Below are 19275 nucleotides of genomic sequence, written 5' to 3' on the forward strand. Positions count from 1 at the left end.
GCTGAAGAACCAATGATGACAATTTTTAAAGAAAACAAGAATGAATAACAGATGAAACATCATCATGGAATAGAAGAACAATGGTGAGTCAACTGGATGGTTAGGCTTTCACCAAAAACAATTAGCTCGGTGGGAAATGTTGCAGCTACTACAGTGTTTTACAAAGTTTTCTTATGCTTCAGTGCCAATGTCTGAAAATCTAGGAGGGAGAATCAAATTGCTACAGAAGTATAGCCGGAAAAAAAGCTGACTTAAGAAGAATTTAAAATCATAAATTTTTAAGAATAATTATTAAAGTAATTTAAACAATGATTTAAGACTTTTCTCTTTAAAAAAAAAAAAACACACCAGAAATTCAGGTTTTATATGCAAGTGCTACCAGTTTTCAAATAACTTCAATAATTATACAAATTCTTCCACAAAAATAGTAAAAGGAGGAATATTCTGCAACATATTTTTTAAGGCAGTATAATTTTAATTTTAAAAAGTAGACAAAAGTGGTATGAGGAAGAAAAACAGGTCAATTTGTTCATAAATATTGATGCAAAATTTCTAAACAAAATATTAGCAAAGAAATTCAATTATCTTAAAAATATTAATACACAAATATCAATTTGGGTGCATGAAAGGACTGCAACAATGGTTTAATAATGCAGAAATATGTAAATGTTTATTCTCACACTAACCAATTAAAGGACAGAGTCCTTGTCAAATCTCAAAAATGCAGAAAAACTTTTTACTTATGTATAGTAAAAATTCTTATTAAAAAGAGTTGAAGGGAAACTTGTTAACCTCGTAAAAAATCTCCATCAAAAATAAAGGAAAGTAAAAAGAAAGAAAAATAAAATCTCAATAACAGATATCCTAAATGGGCAGATTCCCAAAGTAATTCTTATCTTCAGGAACAAGATATGGCTATTCACTATGAATACTCCTATTCAACCATATGTTGGAATTCTGTCAAGGAAAAAGACACAGGGAAAGAAATAACAATTATAAGGACTGGAGATTACTAATAATACCGTTGCTAGTAGCAAATGCCACAATTACATACATAGAAATCCAAATGTATCCATAAACAAAATGTAAGCAATAGAAAAACAGTGATAATATGATTATTTATAAAATCAATGTATAACAGTCAAATATGTTTATATACACCAGCAACAAAAATATTAATGTTATTAATAAACATAATTTTTAAATATTTAAAATACCAACAAAAACTACAAAACAACCAAGAATAAATCTAACAAAATATGTGCAAGACCTGTTAGCAGAAAATTTAAATATTTGTTGAAGGATATTAAAGAATATCTAAATAAATCGAGCAATACTACATTCATGAATAAGGAAACTTAATTCATATTATACATGTGTTATTTCTCCCAAAATTAATATATAGTTTTAATGCAACTTCAGTCAAAATCATGATTGGTTTTTCTTACTATTATTTTAGTTTTGGTGAAATATGAGTTTAAATGTATATAAAAAAAGAAGAAATAATTGGTAAGATTCTTCATGCCCTGAGATATGGACTTACTAGAAAGCTATAGTAATTGCGAGAGTGTGGTACTAGTGCAGAGATGGACAACGTCGTGAGTAAAACACGATAGAGAATACAAGTAGAAATGTACCCATATGTGGAAATAATACTTATCACGGACTTTGCATAGTAGAAAGTTGAATTATTCAATAAATGAAAAGATGGATAAAAAATAAATAGAAAAAAAGTGCTGCACTACAGCTAAAAGGAAGGGTGAAAGGGAGTAAGAAAGGCAGAGAGGGAGGGCCGGAGGCCAGGATAAAGGGGAGATGGGAGAAAGTGGGGAGAGAAGAAAAGAAAGTACTTCACACCACAACAAACTAAGAATTTCTATGTCAAAAGCAAAACCGACATTTTAAGAGAGTATATGTGAATTCTGAGCTCTGAGTAAGGAAGCTTGTCTTACAGAAGACTAGTTAAGGTACTAACTACTTATCAAAGGGATGATGAAATTGAATATTAAAACTAAGTTCTTATTCATTAAAATACACATTAATGAAAGTAAAAGAAAAAACTTTAAATTTGTAGAAGATATTTGAAAAAAAACTATTCAAAAAGGACTAAAATCAAAGACGTGTAAAATTTTGTTACAAACCAACAAGGTAAAAAGGAATACATAATAAAAACCAAAAGGATAAATAGGCATTTCACAAAAATAAGAAATAAATAAAATGAAAAAGTGTGACAAGTGTTAAAAGAGAATGGATTCAATAGAGCACATCCATTGTACATTGGTGCAACTTCTTTGTGAAAAACATTGATGTTATCTGGTAAAGTTGCATATTAATATGCATTACTCTAAAGTGGCCACTGCTCTTAAGTGCTAGGAAGTATATATAGGCATACCTTGGCTATATTGTGGGTTTGGTTCCACACCACCACAATAAAGTGAATATCACAATAAAGTGAGTCACACAAATTTTTTGGTTTCCCAGTACATATAAAAGTTATGTTTATACTGTTGTCTATTAAATGTGCAATAGCATTGTGGTTTAAAAAATGTATGTACCTTAATTTAAAAATAATTCATTGCAAAAAAAAATAGTAACAATCATCTGAGCCTCCAGGAAGTCATAATGTTTTTTCTGGTAGAGAGTTTAGCCTTGATTTTAATGGGAACCAAATGATCAGAGTGGTGGTTGCTGAAGGTAGAGACGGCTCTAATAGTTTCTTAAAATAAGACAACAATGAAGTTTGACCCATTGATGGACTCTTACTTTTATGAAAGATTTCTCTCTAGCATGTAATGCTATTTGCTAGCATCTTATACACAGTAGAACTTCCCTCAGAATTTGAGTCAGTCTTCTCAAATCCTGCTGCTGCCTTATCAATTAAATTTATGTAATAATCTAAATCCTTTGTTACCATTTCAACAGTGTTCACAGCATCTTTACTAGTAGATTCCATTTCAAGAAACCTCTTTTTTTGCTTATCTCTAAAAATCAATTCCTCATCCTTTCAAATTCAGTTCTCATCAAATATGATGAGATTGCAGCAATTCAGTCACATGCAGCCTCCACTTATAATTCTACTTCTTGCTGTTCTTATGATGTCTGCAGTGACTTCCTCCACTGAAGTCTTGAACCCTTTAAAGTCATCCATGAGACTTGGCATCAACTTCTTCCAAACTCTTGTTAATGCTGATATTTTGACCTCTGTCCATGAATTATGAATGTTCTTAGTGACATCTAGATTATTAAGTCCTTTTCAGAGGTTGTCAATTTACTTTGCCCAGATCCCCAAAATAAATCGCTGTCTGTGGCACCTATAGCCATATGAAATGTATTTCTTAAATAAGACTTGAAAGTTGAATTACTCCTTGATCGATGAGTTGCAGAACGTATGCTGTGTTTGCCAGCATGAAAACAACATTCATCTTTCTGCACATCTCCATCAGAATCTTGGGTGACCAGGTACATTGTCAATGAAAATAATATTTTGAAAGGAATCTTTTTTTTTTGAGAAGTATGTCTCAATCGTGGACTAAAAATACTCAGTAAACCATGCTGTAAAGAAATGTGATATCCCTCACGCTTTGTTCCACCATTTATAGTGCACAGGTAGAGTAGGTTTAGCATAATTCTTAGGGGCCCTAGGATTTTCAGAATGGCAAATGAGCATTGGCTTCAACTTAAAGTCATCAGCTTCATTAGCCCCTCACAGGAGAGTCAGCCTGTTCTTTGAAGCTTTGAGGCCAGGCATTGACTTCTCCTTTGTAGCTATCAAAGTCCTAGATGGCATCTTCTTCCAATAGAAGGCTATGTTGTCTACATTGAAAAATTGTTGTTTAGCATACCACCTTTATCAATAATTGTAGCTAGATCTTCTGGATTATTTGCTGCCACTTCTTCCTCAGCACTTGCTGTTTATACAGCTTCTTTCCTTAAGCTTCATGAACCAACATCTGCTTGCATCAAACTATTTTTCAGCTTCCTCACATCTCTCAGCCTTCATAGAATTGAATAGAGTTAGGGGCTTGCTCTGGATTTGGCTTTAGCTTAAGGGAATGTTGTGGCTCCTTCGGTCTTCTGTCTAGACCACTAAAACATTCTCCACATCAGCAATAAGGCTGTTTCGCCTTCTTGTTGTTTGTGTGTTCACTGGCATAGCACTTTTAATTTCCTTCAATAACTTTGCCTTTGCTTTTACAACTTGGCTTACTGGCACAAAAGGGCTAGCTTTTGGCCTGCCTGTGCTTTTGACATGCATTCCTCACTCAGCTTAATAATCTCTAGCTTTTGATTGAAAGAGAAATGCAACTCTTCCTTTCACTTGAACACTTAGAGGACATTGTAGGGTTGTTAATTTCCCTAATTTCAATACCGTTGTGTCTAAGGGAATTGAGAGGCCTGTGGACACAAAGAGAGACAGGAGAACGGCTGGTGGGTGGAGCAGTCAGAACACACACAACATTCGTGATTAAGTTCTCTGTCTTACATGGGCGTGGTTCATGGCACCTCAAAGCAATTACTATAAAAACTGATCAGAGATCACCAGAACAGATATAATAATAATGAAAAAGCTTGAAATATTGCGATAATTACAAAAATGTGACACAGACACCAAGTGAGCATGTGTTGTTGGAAAACATGGCACTGATAGGCTTGCTAGAAGCAGAGTTGCCACAAACATTCAAGTTGTAAAAATTGCAGTATCTGCTAAGCTCAATAAAGAGCAATACAATGAGGTATGCCTTTACGAGAATGCACTTTTTGCAAGAATGTAAAGCAAACCAGTTGAAATGCCCATTGACATGGATTTTAAAAGACATATAAGTGGTATTTAACACAGCAGTAGAAGTAAAAAGAACTTCAGCTACCCGTGGAAAAAGCTTCAGCTACAACATGAATGAATCCGAGTACCAATGCTAAGTGGGAAAAGTAGAAAGACACATGTTGATTATGTCAGACACATGGTAACTCAGTATTCAGAATAGCGCTCACCTTTGTAAATTAGAAAGGGCAGTGCTAGAGGGAAAGAAAACAGAGAAATACGTAAGTTATTAGAAATGTTCTACCTCCTGGAATGGGCAACTGGTACATATGTGTTTATCCTATTGTATATGTATTAGTATAAGTAAAACAATGGGTATTAGAACCGAATAAAATATTTGCAACATGTCTCACAAAGGTTAAATATCCACAATATAATAAATGAGAAAATGCATGAAAGTTTCCCATTCTAAATATTCATGGGTATTACAATCAGATGATGGGTTTTAGTAATTTTTATACATATTTTATTATATTTATGCAGTGTTGGTATTACTCTGACAAAACTTTTTTAAATGATGCAAATTTAAATGCAAAGATTGCTGTAATACGCGAAGAGTTTGTAAAGTATTATTAAAAGACAACTCACCCGGCGCAGTGGCTCACACCTGTAATCTCAGAACTTTGGGAGGCCAAGGAGAATGGATCACCTGAGGTCAACAGTATGAGACCAGCCTGGCCAACATGGTGAAACCCTGTCTCTACTAAAAATACAAAAATTAGCCAGGCGTGGTGGTGGGCACCTGTAATCCCAGCTTACTTGGGAGGCTGAGGCAGGAGAATCGCTTGAACCCAGGAGGAGGACGTTGCAGTGAGTCGAGATTGCACCATTGCACTCCATATTGGGCGACAAAAGCGAAACTCCATCTCAAAAAAAAAATAAAAATTAAAAATTAAAAGAGTTCAATAGAAAGAAAGGCACATCTTTGAATGTTCTTTTCATAGGAGAAGTTACACATCTTCAGGAAATGTATAAAAATATGCTCAACTCACTAGTAAACAGGGAAGTGTGATTTTACAACAAATTAAAAGACATTGGCTTTCACTCATTATTAAAGAAATATCATAAAGTTGTTCATATGTAGTGTTTTGTGGTTGCAAGGAAATGGATCCTTGCATATTTGACAGTGGGAGCCATTCAGAGGGATATAATAATGTAATGGAATATTTTTCTCTAGAGTAGCCTTCAAAACATATGTGCACGTTTACACAAATGTTCTTCAAATAATGTTAAATACTTTTTTGTAATAATGAGACACTGGAAATAGCTTAAAAATTCATAAAAAGAAATCATTTTATCTTGTAGTACATGAACTTATAAAACATGATGCAGTGCTTAAAAATAATAATCTGACAGAATGCAACACATGACATATGCATATGTTATATACTGATACACAAAGTTCTCTTAGACATATTTGAAGTTAAAATAAAACCACACAAGTTAATGAACAGTATGTATAGCACAGTTTTATTCATGTTGAAAATATGTGTGTAATAAAGACTTATGTACGAAAATTTGTATATGTAAGTACGTAGAAAAATTCCTGGGATAGTTGCATATTATATCGCTATCAGTTGTTATCTTTGGGACAAGGGAGGTGAAGAGACACATACCAAAATTTCTGTCCTGTTTCAATTTTTTTATTGCAATAAAATAGGCTATGACTGTATAGCTGGCTGCATTACCTGCCTTTGTGACTTTTCCCAAGGTAGGTTGCATTATTAAGCACACTGCATGCAGTAACAGCAGAAGCAGTGGGTATTTATGGCAGCTGACCCAGCAATTAGGCTAGAGTGTTCCTGGGTGGAAAACACTGTCAACCAGGTCAAAATACAAGGTGAAGCCTGACTCCTATTTGCAGATTCTCAGTCAAAAGGAAAGTTGGCTAGAACCCCAGTTGCAGTCTGATCAATTTCTCCCAGTAATGGAGAAAGTAGAAAATTGTTAAAGACATATTTACTGACATAACTGTCACATTTATATATTCACTCAAAAGATAATTTTGGATTGATGAAATTTATTAAATGAAATAATGTAGTATGTCATTCTGGGTTATGTGAACTGCAAATCACATCTGGGAGAATATCAATGAAAATTACTATAATTTACTAATTTTATTCTTAAAATTTTAGAGCTTATTAAATAAAAATAGAGTATATTCATTATGGAATCTAGAATATATAATTACAAAATATTTTTAAGTTATAGAATCTTGAATATATAATTATAAAATAGGATTAAAGGATATGTAAGTTATCACTGAGATATTTTACAGTTTTTATAAAATAATGTATTTCATCAGGTAAAATGCTAATGATACAAAACTGAAAATATTTTTAAACTATTAATCATGTGCCATAACATGCTTATTTTTCAGGTTAAACTTTTTCCGTGATGTTCCTGACTTCAGAGTGTTAGCCTGTGGTGGAGATGGAACCGTGGGCTGGGTTTTGGATTGCATAGGTAATGCAGACACATACTTAATATGGCTGGGGAGAGAGCGATAGCTTTAAATCCTGTTTCATCTATGTGTCTATTGCTTGTATCATTATCTTTAGAAGCAGTTATATAATTGGACATCTGGAAAGTTGCACACTGGTTTAACTTATTATTCTGTAGTTCAAAAATTTAACTGGCAAAATAGTTTACAAGTACATAGAAGTCCTTCCTTTCTAATCCACTTCTTACAGGGTTTACCAAATTTTCAGAGTTGTTTTCAAATGGGCTGTTTTCAAATGCGGCTTTAGGAAATCAGATTGTTTGCATGCCCCAGACAAGGAGCTGAAGGAGCAGTCTTAGTATTTGTGATAAAGTCTGTGCAAAATTGATGTGCTTACATTATTAAAACATGGACCCTCAAAACCTTACCCTCTCTATACATTCATGTCGTTATCATCCATCATCATCATCATCATCATCATAGCTAATTTTTATTCATCATATTATCTTGTTTATTCCTCACAACTCTATGACACAGATAGTATTAATAATCCCATGTAGAGATAGGGAACCTAAAACTTGAAAAAAAGTAAATAACTACAACAAAGTCTTATAGCTGTGAACTGAGAGAGCTGAGATTAGAATGCACAGTTAAGACTTATTCTATATTGTCTCTCTCTTTAAACTGAAAAAGCTCGATTTTTATGAGCAAATAATACAGGAACATGACTGAGGATATAAAGTAAGTATGCAGTACGAGAAAAACTATAACTTAAGGAAAATTATTTGGTTTTTTAGATCCAGTCAGTTGTTGGAACTGGTTGCTGGTTAGAAAAAGAGATCATGAATTGGCCTTTATGAGGAAATAAATCCAAAACAAATATTGACTCTTTTTGGTCTCATTTCAGTTACTGCATTGATCAATTCTTTGTTTAAAACAGGCACTTTCATGAAACAAATTGATTCAAAAGAAGTTTTACCTTCTGTATAAATTGAAACAGACACCTATTTAGTCAGTGCAGAAAACATTTTGTCTTTGCATACACCAAAAATATTCAAATTTAAAAAAATACATGTTGGCAACACTTTTGATAAGGATCTAACAGCTTTAATCTACTAATATTTGATTTAAAAAGAAACTGAAAATTCTGATCTGGCCTTCCATTAAACAATGTAAATCATATTTATATGTTTTATCTGAGAAGACAACCAGAATTCAAGAATTACAAAAGTTAATGAGTTAGTTGGAAAAGTATCTAAGGACTTGTAAGGGTTTTAGAGGAAAAATAGCAGGAATTCTTAGCTTGTTTTAGCCCTCAAAATCTTATTGTTGGCTATTTCATTGTGACATATCCCTACATTATCTATCCCCTCTATCCCTACACACATAGGTACACTGATTTTAAGGGGCTAACGAGGAAGAAAAATAAAAGAAAGTGATATACATTTGTGAGATTAATTCAAGGCATGCGATGATTCAAACCAAAGCATATGGGATGTCAGCGGCAGAGATCTTTACTGCTCTGAACCCAAAGTATTATGTGATGTAAAGATTAATCTCATGGAAAACCTGCTGATCTCGTTGTATTCCAGCTGTTAACGTTGTGTTCCGTTTGCTCTGACACAAAGCAACACCATGGGTGGGAAAAAGTCAAGGACATTGTTAGCAATTTACTCACTTTTATAATTCAACAGTTTTCAAATATTTTATTCCTTTAAGTAAAATGTACCTGGAATTGATGTTGCAAAAGAACTTTATGTAGGAACCTACCCATCCATCCTAGTTGTGTCTCTGTATTGTAATCTTATGCTGTATATAATAATATCCCTGAGGATTGTAATGGCGATAAGACACACCACAATTTTTAGCTGAGTTAAGATATTTAAAAAGCTTTCCTCTTGCCTGAGTTTTGAAAATTCCATCATTCTGTGAATAATAGTGTTTGTGTTTTATCAATTGCTACAAATGTGTACAAATTATCCATAATTCATTATTGTATATATCTAAAAATACAATTATGTTTTGTTTATGAGTACCTATTGGAATTCCTTCATTGAATGTCATCAGGCTATCTTTTTATTTCTGTTGTTTTATCTGAACTTAAAATTTTCTTTATTTGTATTTTTTTTATTCTGCAGAAAAGGCCAATGTAGGCAAGCATCCTCCAGTTGCAATTCTGCCTCTTGGGACTGGCAATGATCTAGCAAGATGCCTGCGATGGGGAGGAGGTAAAGCAGCTGCAACAACAAAAGCAGAAACAGTACACAACACCCCTTTCCCTTGCAAAACAAAAAGAAAAGAAAAGAAACAAAAACCATATGATTTCAGTGAAGATAACTGATGTATATATAATATATGATTTTGAACAATAGTCTTGGATAGAAGAACAAATAGTGGACAAAGAGATCATGGATATTGGGTTTTAATGTGATATTAAATAGAGACTTAAACTAAAGGAGGGCAAGTTTCCAAACATCCCTGGTTTTTGTTTTTGATTTTTTTGTTTAGAAAATAAGGTACACATGGATACACTTCAAGGTAATTTTTATACTTTTAATTTATAATTTGGGAGGTAAAATCACAAAGGAAAAATGAAAGGCGAATGAATTAGTTTCCCAGGAGTGAATATGTTAAATAATACTCAGTTTTTGAGACTCACTCTATGCTAGCCAGCTGTGCTCTGCACTTTGGATACAGAGTTGACAAAAGAAAAACAAAAGTACCTTAATTTCTAGTGGCCCATAAAATCATATGTGAGACTTTACACTAACAAGTAAACAGATGATCATTATAAGGAAAGACCTCACTGAGGATATGACATAGAAGAAAAAACTACTAGCTAGATAATGACACAGCCATGTAAAGCTGGGTGTGAACTTCATAGGCAGAGGGAGCATTGAGTTCAAAGGCCCGGAGGTGGCAAGGCACTTGACATATTCAAGGAACTGAAACTGAAATACTGTGGATGGAGTAGGGTAAGCAAAGAGAGAATATTTTGAGATGAGGTCTTAAAACATTTTGCAGAGTCACTAATAGGCTATATTTATCTGAAAATCACTGAACACCACTAGATAAGATCACTAAACACCATCAGACTTTGGTAAAGAAGCAGGACTTGAATGCTAAATATTTTTAGCATCAAAGCTCACTTAGAGAAGTTTGAAAAGTGTCTACTAAGACAAGGTGAACAGAGTCCCTGGGGAGTTTGTTAAAAATACAGTGGCCTGACCCCACCCCAGAAATGCTGAATGGAAATATCTGGAGTTGGGACCTGAGCAGATGATTTTTTTTAAAACAAACTCCCTAAGTCACTCTGATTTACAGCAAAGTTGGAGAATAATTCCGTGAATATCTGACCAACTAGCTCTAAGCTGTGTACGTGCTTGACTAAGTCAAGAACTTAGTATGTAATCTATTTGGGATGTTCAGTAAGAATATACTTTAGGAGTATTTTCATGAGTTGCATTAGAGTTCATGAAATCTAAAGAAATGAATAAAGACATCACCATTTCTGATAAGATACTTGTATTTGCCAGTGTTCATACAAGTGCATTGATTAAAAAGAAAATATGTGAGTCTTCTTGCCATGTTCTTCTGGAACATATATTTGATGTTTATGAAAATTAGTAATTTTATTTTTGCTTCCAAATTAACAAATGGCCTAAATCTCAAATTTGTTAAAGAAGTCCATATTTGGCATACTCTAATAATTCTTGTGAAACCACATACAAAGTAGTAATAATGGACAAAGGCAAGGACTGTAGCATGTGTGAAAGTATCTGTTAGTGATGAATTCTCTGTGAGTGTCTGATATGTGTTGGCACTGTTCTAGGTGCTAAATATACAATGAGGAAATAAACAAATGGCTTCTATCCTTCTGGAGATTACATTTTCATTGAGTATAATTGAAAATAAATCGAACAATAATGAAATATGTAATTATAAAATGATATCAAGGAATCAGAAGAATGAATAATAGAGATGAACTATCTAGCTAGATGGCCAAGAAGGTCTCACTGAGGAGGTAACATTAAAGCTGGACCTAAAATATAAGGAGAAGAAGTAGCTCCCTGTGTTTCAAGGACTGAAGGAAGGAATGCAGGTGGGGTTGCTGAAGCAGCAATGCAGTGGTGGGCAATTAGGGATGGTGAGTACCATGACTTTGGAAAGATAATTGGGAGCCAGATAATGCAGGAAACTATTTGTCATTGTAAGAGTTTTATTTGATTGAATTTGTCATGCAAAGTGAAGCTTTGAAAGTCTCAGAAGCAGAGTAACACACTGACACATTTTCAAAAACAGATTAATTTGGGGGTAGAAAATAAACCGGTCAGAAAATGTGAAAACATGCAGAACTATAGTTTTCCAAATGAGAACTCCTATTATAGTTGTCCTAATTACATAATAAAGTGAGTAGACTAGAGCTTACATGATGTAAATCAGGCAAGTAGACAAACTGGAGGTACATTTTCAGGCTTAGATTAATTGTACTTACCAGTGGATTGGTTAGGAATTTTAGGGAAAGCAAGGTATCAAGATGCCCAAGTTGAGCAATTAGGGAAATGGAGAAGCCATTCACTAGAGATTAGTAACAAAGAAATGTGCTTTACAGTGGGATTATTTCTTGACAAGTGTGTAACTTGAGCAAGTTACTTAAAAATTGTGTGCTGTAGATTCCTCATCAGAATTTGAAGAAAATAACAGTGCGTACCTTGTAGGTTCTTGTGCTAAACTGATAAATTGTTTGCACAGTGTTTGTATTAGTTTGTTCTCACAGTGCTATAAAGACATACCCAAGACTGGGTAATTTATAAAGAAAGGTTTAATTGACTCACACTTCCAAATGGCTGGGGAGGCCTCAGGAAACTTACAATCATGAAGGTGAAGGAGAAGCAAAGGCATGTTTTACATGGCAGCAGGTGAGAGAAGCAAATGAGCAAAGGGGAAATAGCCCCTTATAAAACCATCAGATCTCATGAGAACTCACTCACTACCACCAGAACTGCATGAAGGAAACCACCCTCATGAACTAATCACCTCCCACCAGGTCCCTCCCTTGACACATGGGGATTATGGGGATTACAACTAAAAATGAGATTTGAGTGGGGACACAGAGCCAAACCATATCAATGTTTGTGTTAAGTACTTTATGCAGTTGCAGTAATTATTATTATGCATAATATTTGTAGAAGAAAGTACTTCATTCAACCAATAATCATTTGGTTCACTTAAGATTCAGGGAATCTATTCACTTGAAGCCTCTTTTTTGTAGGAATATATTTTCATATTTTGGAAAAGTTGACACTGTAAGAATGTAGGATATCCTAGCTTAATTAGCATTCTTTTTGTAAATTTCTGGCAATCATTAGTCTCTCTTAACAGAAATTTAATTGCAAGGAAAATCTTGTTTGTGTAGACTAAGGAGGCAAGTAATAGTTGTAAATTGGACACACTTTTTTTTTTTTTTTTTTTTTTGAGACGGAGTCTCGCTCTGTCGCCCAGGCTGGAGTGCAGTGGCACAATCTCGGCTCACTGCAGGCTCCGCCCCCCCGGGTTCACACCATTCTCTTGCCTCAGCCTCCCGAGTAGCTGGGACTACAGGCACCCGCCACCTTGCCAGGCTAATTTTTTGTACTTTTAGTAGAGACGGGGTTTCACCGTGTTAGCCAGGATGGTCTCGATCTCCTGACCTCGTGATCCACCTGCCTTGGCCTCCCAAAGTGCTGGGATTACAGACGTGAGCCACTGCGCCTGGCCTGGACACACTTTTATACAGATTTGTTGTTGCATTTCTTTATGTGATTTTCATTTGCAAAAATTTCTATGACTTTTTAGATTCAGTCATTATAACATAATATCATTAAATATAAAATAAATATTATTCATGTTTTCATTTTGTTTCTTAGCCTGGATTGATTACAGGCTTTAAATCAAAATAATGAAAGTAAAATAGCATTATTCTTTTCTGTAAAAATCTTTTGCGGGCATATTTAGTGGATTTGATTTATCTTTTTTAAAATCATGATCTTCTTGGGTACAAGAACCCTATTAATAGTTACTTATCATTATTTAACAATCTTGGGCACAGATACATACAAGAAGTAGGGAAAAGATATTTATTAAATGGGGGACTACAGTTTAGAGTTTATCTATGTGAATCACTTCTGAATTGCAGATGTTGTAATTCTCGATTTATTTATTGCCTCTTTCTACTTTTGCTTGGCTAGAAGACAGATTTAAACCAGCTTTTTTCATGTTTAGTCATAAAAATCCCTATACACATATCCGGTGGTAAAGATTTTAAGCTGAGTGACCCTGCTACAATCTAGCTGTGGTAATTGATTTTCACTACATTCATTCCTATCATGTTCTCTCCCGGTTAGGTTGCTGTTCCTACATTGTTCCAGTGTTATATTGGACGGTGATGCTATTAACCTGAGACATGATTGAGAACAAATTCAACCTTTTTGAAAGCATTATTATTTACTAGTATTTCTGCTAATTGTATATATGTATACACATACACATACACGATACTCCTATATTATAATATATATTATATGCAAATTAATTTATGCCTAAAGACTATCAAGCTTATTCTAACATGAAAGCAGAATTTGGAAAACAGTTGAATATATTTAAGTGTTTTTTACTTAATTCAGTAGGTAAAATAATATATATATGTATAAAATTTATTTGGGGAGCTATTACTTATACTTCTTAAAAGAAATTAACAATTAGAAATTAAACATTTAAAATAAGGTAGCACTATTAAGAAACATGAAATGTTAGTAAATATAATTATTGTAATCTTGCAGTTTAAGCCATTCAGTGTTCTGCCACTGAGTACAGTTAAATGCATATTATTAACACAGCTTTAAATTATACTATAAGATATATGATAGCTTTTGAAATAATATTTAGTCTGTGGCCATACCACCCTGAACGTGCCCGATCTCCTCTGAAATAATATTTAATATTTTCAATGTTTATGTAATCATTACTTATTGTACCCTTTACTGTATGTATTAAATAGCGTGTAATTACTGTTTAAGCCTGTGTAAGGTAAGAAGTGATGATGAGCTCCAGAAGAGGTATTTCTAGTTTCTGGTGGCTTTCACCTTCTAATAGTTAATTGAACAGATACACCTTAAGTGTAATGTATTCCTCTTTAGGGAATTTTGGCATATGAGAGTGCCTGTTTTCTTTTAACCCAATGAGTTTATTCAATGATATGTATGCTAATAGCTCTAATGAGGACTCATAGCCTCTGGCATTTCCTTGTTCAACAATTAAATAATGAACAGAAAAAAACAAAAACTGAAAATGTTGTTCCGACTCAAAATAATCATTTTAGGACTATGTGTGTGCTTTTGTATGGGTGAAGAGAGAGATGATTTAACTTAGTACAATACTTCGGATTCTGATGGTATCATCATCAGTAGTAAAATATTATTGAGAACTTTTTATTCTCTGTTTTAGGACTCATGTACTGAGAACTTTTTAGGCATTATCTTGCTTAATCTTCACAAGAACCCTAAGGTTTTTACAGGGAAGGAAACTAATGTTGAGGAAGATTAAGAAACAAAAACAGTAACTGTGTCAGGGTTAGGCTGCAGTTATAACTATAATGTTACATACCTACAAATAAATTGAATATTGAGAATGTAATATTGGCAAGACTTTTATTTTCAGGTCATGTTGATCATCTATCATAGATTCATTTAAAAACTGATTTGTTGAGCATTTACTCTATGGCAGGCCGGGTTAAGAAGAACCTGTAGGGAGAAAAACACAAGTAATGACAATGTGGCATACTAGTTCTAAGATAGGGCTAGTTTTGAGAACTGCGTGTAGGGGACTGTGAGAGGGGCATCTGAGCCATTATTTTGAAAGGGTGCTTTCCAGAAGGAAGTGTTAGAAAATTTATTCATTTTGTTGTTTTAAACATGGAATATTGCTGTCACCCAGGCTGGGATACAGCGGTGCAATGATAGCTCACTGCAGCCTGGAACTCTTGGCCTCAAGTAGTCCTCCCGCCTCAGCCTCCTGAGTAGCTGAGACTACAGGCATAAGCAGCAGCGCTGGGAAGAAGTATTAGCAAATATAAAACAATGCCAAGGAAATAGGTACAAACCAGCCAAAAAGAAAAGGGGCACCCTGAGTAGATAGAATAAGAAACGAAATTTTTAAACTTACAAAGAGTAGGACCTTTTACTTAAATTGAAAGTTTTATATCACTAGAGGGGAAAAGGTGAGGGTAAGAGAGTGATGGAAAGGGAAAAGTCTAAAAGGGCATCCATGTTTCTGACTTTAGCAACTGGGTAGAGGATGGTGTCTTTGTGAGGTCAGCTGCACAGGAGGAAGATATGGAAGCAGAGAATTCATTCAATTTTGAATCTATTGATATAAAGTTTTGTGGGGCAGCCAGTAGAAATGTTCACTTGGCAGTTGTATATGCTGAGAATTTACACCACAAAAGAGAAATACAGTACATGTTACAAATTAAAGTTAAGAATTAAATGTGGGTATGAGTATAATGTTATAATTAATTCTTCATTTGGTGGTAGAATGTGTTTCAAAATCATTATTTACCTTTAGAATATTACATATGCATAAGCACACTGAAACATAAAAATACAGCTTTTTTCTTTGGTTAGAGTTCTTTTCTCAAGGTATTTTTTTTTTCCCCATTAGGTTATGAAGGTGAGAATCTGATGAAAATTCTAAAAGACATTGAAAACAGCACAGAAATCATGTTGGACAGGTGGAAGTTTGAAGTCATACCTAATGACAAAGATGAGAAGGGAGACCCAGTGCCTTACAGTATCATCAATAATTACTTTTCCATTGGCGTGGTAAGATTTTCCACTAAATTTTACCTTTTTACCTGTACTGGATAATCACAGTGAGAAAACGTTTACACTATGAAAATTTACTGATTATAAATAACTTATTTTACCTTTGTGCCATCAAAACATCTCTTCTAATAGGCAATTATTATTGCTCTAATGACTATTATTTTTATCATCGCTTACCAATTTAAAGTCACAGTATCAGCAATTGACGTTTTTCATGTCTTAAGCAAAGGAAAAAAACTATATTCTTTGTAATTGGTTTATTTATGTTACTAAAATGAGGCGTAGAATGATTTAATATATTTACAAGTATTAGAGTATAAGCTGAAACTCCATATTATTGAAAATGTGAAAATATTGCATTAAATCTTATCTTACTTTGAGATTCATTTTATAAAATCATTATAACTTACTAAAAATCTATGAAAAGTCTGCAAGAAATCCTGCTACTATTCTCAAGTGATTAATAAGTCAGAAGGCTGACTTTTCACTTCATTTCTTTTAGAATCTTACACAGAGTAAAATATTATTTGGCAGTTGAAATAGTTATTAAAATTTTAATCCTAAAGGAATAATTTTAACAGTGATTATATATATTTTTAGCCAATGATTATGAAATCTAAAAATATAGAAAATAAAGCATTACATTCAATTTAATGTATGTCATGCCATGCTAATTTCATGTCATGTCACATCTCACACACACACACACACACACACACACAGATAGATTATAAAAAGGCTAGTAGAATATAGAAAGCATTGGTTGAGTCCATGAACTTAAGAGGTAAGCTACCTGGGTAAGAGTCTTTAAGCAAATTATTTAATCTCAGTATCTATTTATTTATCTGTGCCGTGCTGGTTATTATTTCCTCTCTCATAGAGTTACAAATATGATTGTACATTTAAAGAATCTCATACAGTGGTACATAATAAAGGCTAAATATACAATGGTTACTAATACTGTAACGACTATTATTATTTGAAAGAAAAATGCAATGTGTCTTGATCCAGGGAAGCCCTCCTATTCACATTAGTATAAAAACAGTATTTTTAACAGCTTTCTTAGTGTATCACTTACATACAACCTAATTCATTCATTGTAAGTGTACTTTTTAATGATTTTAGTAAATTAATCAAATGTTAGAACATTTTATTATGCAAATCAGAACGCTCATGCCCATTTTTATTCAATCTTGGCTCTTTTTCCCAATTTCAGGAAGGAATTGATTGGCTTTCTGCCTCTACGATTTGTCTTTTGTGGACATTCTGTATTTAAAAATATCCAAAATCTCACAAATTAAAGGACTTACTCATGTAACCAAATACCACCTGTACTCCAAAAACTTATGGGAAAATAATTTTTAAAATCACACAATATAGGAGTTTTGCATCTGGAGTCCTTCACCTAGGATGAAGTTTTTGAGTTCACTCATGTGAACTGTATAAATATTGTTTCCCTTTTTGTTGTTGAATAGGATTCTGTGGCATGGAGATATCAAATATTGCTTATCCCTTCACCAATTGGTGGACATTTCAATTGTTTCCAATCTTTAGATATTAATGATGCCAGTCTCTTAAGTCTCTTAGGATTCTTTGTTTGCTTTGGTTACCAGACTTTTTAACTCCAGAATTTCTACTTGGTTCTTTTGTTTATAATTTTGTATCTTTAATTAATATTTTCTATTTGGAGATCATTGTTACTATACTTTATTCTTTTTTTTTTCTTTTTTTTTGAGATGGGGTCTTGCTCTGTCGCCCAGGCTGGAGTGCAGTGGCGCGATCTCGGCTCACTGCAAACTCCACCTCCTGGGTTCACGCCATTCTCCTGCCTCAGCCTCCCGAGTAGCTGGGACTACAGGCACCCGCCACCACGCCCCGCTAGTTTTTTTTGTATTTTTAGTAGATACAGGGTTTCACTGTGTTAGCCAGAATGGTCTCAATCTCCTGACCTCGTGATCTGCCCGCCTTGGCCTCCCAAAGTGCTGGGATTACAGGCATGAGGCACCGCGCCCGGCCTATACTTTATTCTTTAAATGGTGTTTCTTTTCATTCTTTTGACATATTTATAATATCTGTTTTGAAGTATTTGTCTGTGAAGTCAAATATCTGTGCCCCATCAGAGACCTTGTTTGTTCGCTTGTTATTTTCCTAAATGTGTGACACAGTTTCCTATTCCTTTGCGTATCTCCTTGCTTTTTGTTGAATACTGAAAATGGTTTATATCTTTAATTCCCTGGATTTTTATCTGCTCACAGTGGTTATCATTGTTCCTGTGTTTGTCTATTTAGTGGCTTACCTGTGGAGCCTTTCTTTCTTATGGTGTATACTGCTTTCCTAGAGATCACCCCTGTGTCAAAATTGTTGTCTAGAGATTGTGCTCAAACACTTTGAGCCAGTAAGTCTTCTTTTCTTTGTCATCGCATCCATATGTTCACTGAAGAATACATTCAAAGTTCAGGCAATTAGAAATCACCTTCGGCTTTTAATATAATCTGGCCTTTCTTTTGTCTCTTCTGCTCATGTACAAAACCTCTCATTTAACCAAGGATGTGAAGATAACTAGGATCCTCTTTTGTCTCTTCTGAGCATTTGTGTAGCCTTGCAAATCCATACGGATTTTCAGACAGCCAGGAATATATAGAAGTTTATCGCAGCCCATATGAAAGTTTGATTCCAAGATCTCTTGATAAATTTCTGGCCAATCTGCTGGTTAGCTGCTGGCCCTAAAGTCAGTTTCACAAACTCAGGCTAGCTATGACACTGCCTCTCCCTGTTCATTTGCCACAGATATCACTACTGTAAGTTGTAAAACAATGTTCTAAGCCATAGAGATTTTCTGGCTTCCATTTCAAATCAAGTCAGTTCCACTGACAATGAATCTACTTGTTTTCTTAGCTTATTCCACTCTAATGGAACTACAGCATCCAGGGAGCTGAAGGCTAATGAAGCAACCCAAATCTGAAACATCACTAATTAGAGAGTTCTTATCTGAGGCTCAATAGTTTTTCCTAAATAAACATTTCTCATTTTTTTTATATGCTTTGGTCAATTTCCAGTGGTTCTCAACAGAGGAGAATTTTGCCTCTTCCTGGAAGACATTTGGCAATGTCTGCTTGATTGTCATGACTAAAGCAGGGTTTTTTTGCTAACTA

The 19275-nt window shown here is 34.1% G+C and overlaps 1 protein-coding gene across 13 annotated transcripts in view; it reads left to right on the forward strand.

The window, feature by feature from the left end:
• Nucleotides 1–19275, forward strand: part of DGKB (diacylglycerol kinase beta) — a 755291-nt gene that overhangs the window by 309766 nt on the left and 426250 nt on the right. For all 13 annotated transcript variants that reach the window (XM_032760162.1, XM_032760169.1, XM_032760230.1 and 10 more), the window contains 3 exons: nucleotides 7200–7285; nucleotides 9401–9490; nucleotides 15960–16120. In XM_032760162.1, the coding sequence (XP_032616053.1) occupies nucleotides 7200–7285; nucleotides 9401–9490; nucleotides 15960–16120 (337 nt within the window). The remainder of the gene's footprint in view (nucleotides 1–7199; nucleotides 7286–9400; nucleotides 9491–15959; nucleotides 16121–19275) is intronic.

This window comes from Hylobates moloch, unplaced genomic scaffold (genome assembly GCF_009828535.3).
Source record: "Hylobates moloch isolate HMO894 unplaced genomic scaffold, HMol_V3 SCAFFOLD_1, whole genome shotgun sequence".
Taxonomy (NCBI): Eukaryota; Metazoa; Chordata; class Mammalia; order Primates; family Hylobatidae; genus Hylobates; species Hylobates moloch.